Source organism: Merops nubicus, unplaced genomic scaffold (genome assembly GCF_000691845.1).
Source record: "Merops nubicus isolate BGI_N331 unplaced genomic scaffold, ASM69184v1 scaffold21418, whole genome shotgun sequence".
NCBI lineage: Eukaryota > Metazoa > Chordata > Aves > Coraciiformes > Meropidae > Merops > Merops nubicus.
This window is the reverse complement of record NW_008627991.1, coordinates 1-8,170: the sequence shown is the minus strand read 5'-3', so window position 1 is coordinate 8,170 and position 8,170 is coordinate 1. Positions and strand designations below refer to the sequence as shown.

The 8,170-nt window shown below is 46.8% G+C and overlaps 1 protein-coding gene across 1 annotated transcript; it reads right to left on the bottom strand.

Moving 5' to 3' along the window:
• Positions 1 to 1,191: 1,191 nt before the first annotated feature.
• LOC103778925 (inhibitor of nuclear factor kappa-B kinase subunit alpha-like) lies at positions 1,192 to 8,168 on the bottom strand (the record flags this gene model as incomplete). The annotated part of the gene is made up of 6 exons (XM_008946543.1): positions 8,041 to 8,168; positions 6,486 to 6,600; positions 3,884 to 3,953; positions 2,157 to 2,245; positions 1,910 to 1,999; positions 1,192 to 1,316 (listed from the first exon to the last, which is right to left on the bottom strand). Coding segments are annotated over exons 1-6 (497 nt in total), but the record flags the coding sequence as incomplete, so codon positions are not given.
• Positions 8,169 to 8,170: the final 2 nt, after the last annotated feature.

Below are 8,170 nucleotides of genomic sequence, written 5' to 3'. Positions count from 1 at the left end.
CTGTATGAGGTTTAACAAGGCCAAGGGTCACTTGTATGAGGTTTAACACAACAAGCCCCTGCAATGCTCCAGGATGGGGGAAAAGTGGCTGGGAACCGCCTGCTTTTTTTAGGACCTGGGGGTGTTGGTGGACAGCCAGCTGAACATGAGCCAGCAGTGTGCCCAGGTGGCCAAGAAGGCCAGCAGCATCCTGGCCTGGATCAGAAATGGTGTGACCAGCAGGAGCAGGGAGGTGATCGTGCCCCTGGACTCGGCACTGGTGAGACCACACCTTGAGTACTGTGTTCAGTTTTGGGCACCACAGGATCAGAAGGACATGGAGGTGCTGGAGAGGGTCCAGAGAAGGGCAACGAGGCTGGTGAGAGGGCTGGAAAACATGCCTTATGGAGACCAGCTGAGGGAACTGTGCTTGTTTAGTCTGGAGACAAGGAGACTGAGAGGTGACCTTATTGCTCTCTACAACTACCTAAAAGGAGGTTATAGTGAGGCTGGTGTTGCTCTTTTCTCCCAAATTACTGATGATAGGATAAAAGGAAATGGCCTCAAGTTGTGCCAGGAAAGGTTTTGATTGGATATTAGGAAGAATTTCTTCACTGAGCGAGTGCTGAGGCACTGGAACGAGCTGCCCAGGGAGGTGGTGGAGTCACCATCCCTGGAGGTGTTTAAAAATGAGTGGATGCAGCACCTGAGGCTATGGTCTAGTGGATAGGGAAATGTTGGGAGAAAGCTCCCAGAGAGCAAGCAGAATCCTCCATATGCAGGTTGAAGTCTTTCAGTCATGACTTGTAAAGTTAAACACATAACTATGGGTTTATGACAAAACATGCTCTGTCTTGCTTGTGTTATTGCTAAAAGTAAGTCACCTCATAGATGAGGTGAACAAAGGACAGTATCATTCCTCCTCAGTACCTTTTTCTGACACTGATACACAGACTAATTTATATTTTTGCATTCAAATTTCACCTGTGAAAGAATCTCCTGACCAGAGGCTACTACACAATTTAACAAGCATGTACTACAGTATGTATAAGTAGGCAATTGAGCTGTCATTGAAATCACTAAAATACCAGTGGCTTCTGCACTGCTTAGCACCACCAGCCTCAGCACTTAAATTAACACTAAAATTATCATTCTGATTGATGCTGTCACTCCTATTGCTTGGCATAACCTCTTGCAGAGTAAGTCTCTTACCAGGTAAATGGCTGTAGATTATGTAAGAAAGGTCTAAATCCTGCAATGCATTCAAACACCATTGTTCCAAAGCTCCAGTAATCAACAGTAACCGAGTAGGATTTATTCTCAAAGAGTTCTGGAGCCTAAAAAGGATCACAAAAAGACACCTTGAAAGCAGTATTTCAGGTCATCTGTTTTCTTGCATTTCTGCAGACAAAACTGCACACAGACGTATCCCCCAGTTCCAGATCAGCACAGGGACCCCCAGTGGGTCAGGGCCTGAAGCACTCAGTCTGTGAGGTGATGGGAAGGACCTAGGCTTGTTGGGCCTGTTTCCAGCGAGGCTGAATAGGGGAGCAGGCTGAGAGCAGCCCCCAGCCATGGCACAGGAAGAGGTGGAGGGGATGGACAGGGCCAAATTCATCCTGTAAGCCACAGGTGATACAATGAGGGCACCGGCCCCAGACCATGGTCTAGGAGGTTTAGGTTGGACATGAGGAAACACTTCTTCCCCTGGAGAGGGAACACCCCTGGGACAGAATCCCAGGAAGGTGCAGGACCAGGGTATGGCTGGGCCAAGCCATGGCCACTCTGACCTAGTGCTGGTGACAGTCCTGCTGCAAGCAGGAGGCTGGACAAGGGACCTCTGTAGGTTCCTTCTGACACATGCTTCTGCGATTCTACAAAATGTGGCAATGCCATGTCACTTGTACACATGAAAAAAAGCAAGTCTTACCAAATATTGTAATGTTCCAACAAACGAAGTGCATAAACTTCCTTGATCCAGATCCTTTGCATATCCCAGGTCTATTATTTTGTGAACAATCTGTAGACAGTTTAAATAGTTCACCAGAAGAGCAAATTCAGAGGACAAAACCTGCCAAACTACTTGTTCTCTTTTATTTCTCTCAGGCAAGACAAAGCTGCTGACAACTTTCAGAACTGACAGTGGGAACACCACAAATGGAGGCCATCTGACTTACCTTCCCCCCTTCATCCTGAAGAACAATATTTTCAGGCTTTAAATCTCGGTGTATAATTCTGTTCTCATGCAAATACTGGATACCAGACCCTGAAAGACATATGCTTGGTTTAACAGAAAATAAACTCACATTGATTAAAGATACATCTGATGAAAATCTAATATCCCTGACTTGGGTGGGACATGTTCATTCTAAAGCACCGTTAGGAGCTACTGACTTAAAAGATTAATCAGATTTCTGCTAGGGCTGAATGAGCTCTGCACACAGGGAGGTTGCTATAGAGTTCAGACCCAGCAGCACAACTGCAAGTCACATCTCTCGCCTGTAAGGCAAGAGAGGAGGCAGCTGAATTCTTCTCAAACCAATTCCTAGGCAGCCTCTAGTTGATGCTGCATGGAGCAGCTCACAAAGGTGCCACCACCAATGCCCAAACTTAGGGGCTCAAGGCTTTCCCTCGGCTAGTGACTGGTATGCTCAAAGTAGCATCACTTCTATCACTCACACTGCTAAAAATGAAATTCCATGACTGCTTTAAGCCAATTGACGCGGAGGCTGTCCCCAGAAGGAACACAGGTTCCCAATTTCTTCCTTCCAGGCACAGTTTCCACAGCAGCACAAGCATTTACAGCACTGTGTGATCAGCTTGATTCTGGGACCAACAGAGCTGGAAACTACTAAGCAAAAAATAACCAGGTTTCAGCCAGACTGGTTTCCAGAACCTGCTCCTCACCTAGGTATAGGAGTGGCTGCACCAGAGGAGGGACTGGGAGCATGCACCCAAGGAAAGGCAAAGAGCAGGACTTTGCTTTGTGGCAACAGTTCACACTTCAGCTGCCTTGAGGGGACTGTGGTGCCACCAACAAAAAAGAAACAACAGAAATCCTGCCTGGGGAAAAGGGGAACATTCACTACTACTCTACCCAAATAATAACACCAGCCTCAAAGTAAAAGATATCAAGCCTCTGCCACAGGACATAACCACAGACAAAACAGCAAAAAGCAACCTTTCAAAATTTGGTGGTTTTTTTTTTCTGTTTAAGTCATGACTTCTCAAGCTTGGAGATGTGCAAGTAGAAATAAAAGGTCCCATGAAAGGGACAAGGCAGCTACTACATTTCCTCATCTTCATCATGAGGTATTTTACATTTTCCCATGCAAAACATACTCTTGCTGCACATTGTGTAAAGCCTCCTTCTAACCAGCTGTGATGTAGCACTACAGGTGAGGGGTTGAACTACTGGAAAGCAGCTCTGCAGAGAAGGATCTTGGAGTCCTAGCAGACAAGTTCACCACAAGCCAGCAGTGTGCTCTTATAGCCAAGGCCAATGGCATCCTCGGGTGCACGAAGAGTGCGGCCAGTAAGTTGAGGGAGGTTCTCCTCTCCCTCTACCCTGCCTTAGTGAGGCCACATCTGGAGTATTGTGTCGAGTTCTGGACTCCTCAGCTCAAAGGAGACAAGGAACTACTGGAGGGAGTCCAGCAGAGGCTACAAGGATGATTAAGAAACTGGAACACCTCTGCGATGAGGAGAGGCTAGGAGACCTGGGGCTGGTTGTCTAGCTTGGAGAAGAGAAGGCTGAGAGGGGATCTGATCAATACCTGAAAGGCAAGTGCCAAGAGGATGGGGCCAGTCTCTTATCAGTGATGCCAAGTAACAGGACAAGGGACAAGATGCCAAGTTCCATTACACACAATAAAGAAAACCCAGACAAACCCCAACTACGTACCGATATCGCTAAGCAGATAAAGTATTTGACTTTCCTTAAGTCCGCAGCAGTTTTCCGGTTTGTTCAGCAACTACAGTAGAGAAAAAAGATGTTCAGACCCACTGTGCAACACTTAACAGTCAAGAACAACATTCTCCATCCTCTGCTGACACAACACTGGAAACAGCACAGCTCAAAGCTAACTCTAGTTGAACAAGGTAATTTACTTTGTGAAATAAAAACATGAAGGAAAAAGAAAACAGCTCTGACAAAATGAAATTTCATTGCCAAAGATGGGGTTGAAAAGAAGATTTGGACTGCCAGAATAATACCACAAAAGCATGAAAACCATCAGAAAGTAAAGGTGCAAGAGATGCAGTCAGGGCTGTACGGCTGCTGGCAATGGAAATCCTCAGGCTCCAGAATCTGCTTGTTCTTCATCTGCTGAAGTTTGGCTTGATGGGATTTGGGAACATCTGAAGCAGAACTGCTGCTTGGAGTAACACCTTCCCCGCAAGGAAGGTAAACCGAGTGACAAAAAGCAAAAGGAACAGGCATGCATCTAAGCTCTGGGTGTTCAGATGTGGGTCACTGATACAAAGATGAGAAGGGAAACCAACAGGTTAACTCCTGCTTCAGTGAAAACCACAGAAGAGAAGATCACTGCACACACAGCTCCCCAACAGCCCAGCTGTGCCAGACTGATGCTTTAATCTGAACAAGGTGGCCAGGGACTCAGTTTTCTCTGCGTGCCACAAACAAGCAATACCCCACACTCCAGAAAAGCCACCCAGGTATCAGCCACCACTGCAAGAGCCTGCCAAACACTCTGCAGTGGGGAGTCAGCCCCCACTCCCATAATGCTGCCTGAGCCCTGTACTGTTCAAGGCACAGTACCAGGCACCTGCCCCACGTCAGGCACCCCAAAACCAGCAAAGACCATGTTCTCCAGTGTAGAAGCACCACAGAAAACCCCTTTGTAATTACTGACCTAACGATCCATCAGTAAGTAGCTTCAGCAGTTTCCCTGCATACACCCTGAGCCTATCAACACGTAATCCGATTTTTATTACATGGAATGCTTTTCTTGATGACAAGAGGTACGCCTCTGCTCTGCACTGCAGCTACTCCTCCCATGATCTAGCCTCACATTTGTGCCTTCCTCCCACACTTCATGCCCAAAACAGTAGTCAAAGCTTTATGGGGAAGAAGCCAAACTTCAACATCTCTCTCCTTAAGTTCTGGGTAGATGCACTGATCAACAAAGGACGAGAGGGACAAAGCCAAAAATCAAAGCTCAGAGCCCACAACACCCTGATAGATCACAAGCATGAAGATTTGCATGACCCACAGAAGTAGATGCCTTTCCAAGCTTTATGGAAGACTTCAGATGTGCAGTGAGAAATTAATAGTGGTGCAAAACACAAATGATGCCAAGCGAATGCAAGAGAAAGATTTAGAGAAGAGCAGGATCAGAAAAACACATGCATCTCTTTTTTCTTTTAAGAAACAAAGCATTATAAACGATCAAATGAAGTGAAGCATGTTACTGCCTAAATTGTTCCAGGATCTATGCAACATCTAAGGATTAATGAGAAATTAAATTATCGAATACTGCATTACAAGTAGCTCTAACATAACCCCAAGTTTCTTTGCCAGAGTCTCCAATTTACCTTCACATAGCCTCAAAACTTTTACTGCAAAAATACAACACGCAAGCGTCAGCGAGAACACGGTCAGCTGCACATGTTTGCAACATCCAAATGCTGTTTCCATGTAACACCCACTCCTTTCATTGACAATGTTCTCTCTTAAAATCGTCCCTACTGTTTTAAACAACTCAAAAACACAAGGCTCAGTAAATTATCAAGACAGTAGCTGCTATTGCTGATATACAGTTCTTGCATTCAACGTCTGCTCACGCTCCTCCAGTGCTATTTAACACCAGGAACAAAATCAACAGAAAAATGAGCTTCCAGATCATTTAGAGGAGGTAATTTCTAAGAAAATCTTCATCAACAGGGATTTGCGTCTTCACGTCTCTACAAACGGCAGCTTCCTGAAGCCAGCTGCAATGGAAACAGAAAATAAACTCTACTGGGCCACGCAGCTGCTGCCTGGGGAACTTCTGAAAGGTTCCTGTACTCTTGGGTGTAGCTGCTTTGCAGAAGGGCAGTTCCCCGTTCAGCAGGAAAACAGGAAAGTCTCTGAAGTCCTGGAGGCCCCAGTCCAATACTGAAAGTTCCCTGTGCTGAGCGCAATACAACACTGGATACACGTGAATCAAAGCCACACCAAATTTCAGGCAACACACTGCAGCGTAACTAAACATGCTGCGTGTGAGTAGCTGGGCCACAGGAAGTTGCATTAAGGCTAAAGCAGTTCCATGAGAGGACACGCTGCTCCAGGGTAAGGGAGTATCTGCCCTTGCACTGCTCTTTGTCCTCTGGTTTCAAAAACACGAGCTTCATTTCCCACACATTTTTTTTTCCACTTTAATTTCCCCATGCCTGTACCTAAAAAGAAAAGCGCCACAGAACAGAAATGTCTTCAGAGACACCCACAGTTACAGAAACAGCATTAATGCCAGATATTTTGCTACTTATTGCAAAGCAAACATTACCTTCCGAAGATCACCCCCCGAGCAATATTCCATTGCCAGAAGAGGAACGTCGTTAACCAGGAAGTTCATCTCCTCAGGAACTTCACAGGCTTTTACTACATTGGGATGGTTCAACCTGGGCACATGGAAAGCTGGATGAAAACTGATTCCTCTTTTGTGAGACCAAGACAACCGACTGTCAACTAACCCCATTTATGTTTCAGGTACAATTTCTGTTCCCCACACGCATCCTTGCTGAGAAGTACACTCTTGAACGCATACCTACCAGTATCCAAACGCATAAAATCCATACCTCAGGAATACGCAAACCAGTGATGACCAGAAACGACACCTCAAAGTCAAGGTACAGGACTTTGATGATGGGGATCCAGGCTCAGGTAGTGGACTCCTGCACATGCCTGGCAAAGCTCTTACATACGTGTCTGTTTCTGTATGTGAGGAAGTTTCCCCCTGGCCCAAGGGTTTCACAGGAATCCATTAACACACGTAACTGTACTAGGGAGGTAGAACCAGGCAAGTGAAATCCACATACGTGAGGGAAGGACTAATTTCTGCAACTGACTTCAAACAGCCGCTGCCTGTTCTTCTCTAACATATATTACTCTCGGGAATAAATGACACATCCAGAAAGAAGTGAAAACAAATTATTTCTGTGTCTTCTGTGCCTCTGGAAGTCACCACAAGAGCAGCTGTAACTGCACAGCTCAGTGCTTTTTATTCAGAAAACAAATATGGTGCAAATGCTAACAGAAACAGTGACCACCAAGCCCTGACTTACAACTGAGGATGTCTACAAGTGGTTTCCTCCAAAGTTAGTGCATACAGTGTGCAGGTAACAAGGTGGCAGAGCAGGAGCTCAGTGAAGTTATATGCAGGCCTTCATGAGGACAACTCAAAACAAAACTGAGCAGCATCCCTGCTCCCACCAGTGGTACAGAGCATTTAATGCTCCTGAATCTCTCTTGAAAAAGAGAAGGAGTTGTCAGGACGAGGGATCAACTGTATGAGACCCAGAAACCTAGAGCTACTGCTCACAGGCATGAGGCCAAACTGGGCCAGCTCTTGTTCAGACGCACCTCAGAGTGACATGTCAGAGAATGGGACAGTGGGCAGCATACAGAATGTAGTTTCTCACAAGAAAGTATTAGGAGACATTTTTCTCTACAAGTGGAAGCGTGACAGAAAAAAAGCAACTCCTAGATCCCCAGCTGCTAGATCAAAGACGAACACACTGGGATGGAATATATGGGAACACGTGGGTGTTCTCATGTCACCACATTAAAACCCAACTCATCCCGTGGTGTGAGTCTGGAGGAATTTAGAACAGGCAAACAGCCCAGAAACAGGAGAGTGCAGGCGGTTTGGACGCCACTAGGTCCCAAGCCAAGGCGCGAGCTAGTACACGGGAGCAGAAGTGCCTGGCCACCTCGGGACGACAGATGAACCAGCACAAAGCCACCAGGTGACAAGCAGCCCCTGAGCGGGCCGGCGCAGAGCCCGGGGCTGCCCGTCCCCTCACCCCGGGCTGATTCACGGCTGCCCAGTCCGCACTCACTTCTTCATGATGTCAATCTCGTGGCACCACCGGTCCTTGTTCTTGACGCTGAGCTCCAGCCGGCAGGACTTGATGGCCACCCGGGCACCCGAGTCCTGCAGGACACAGCGCCGTCAGCCGCCCCGGCCCT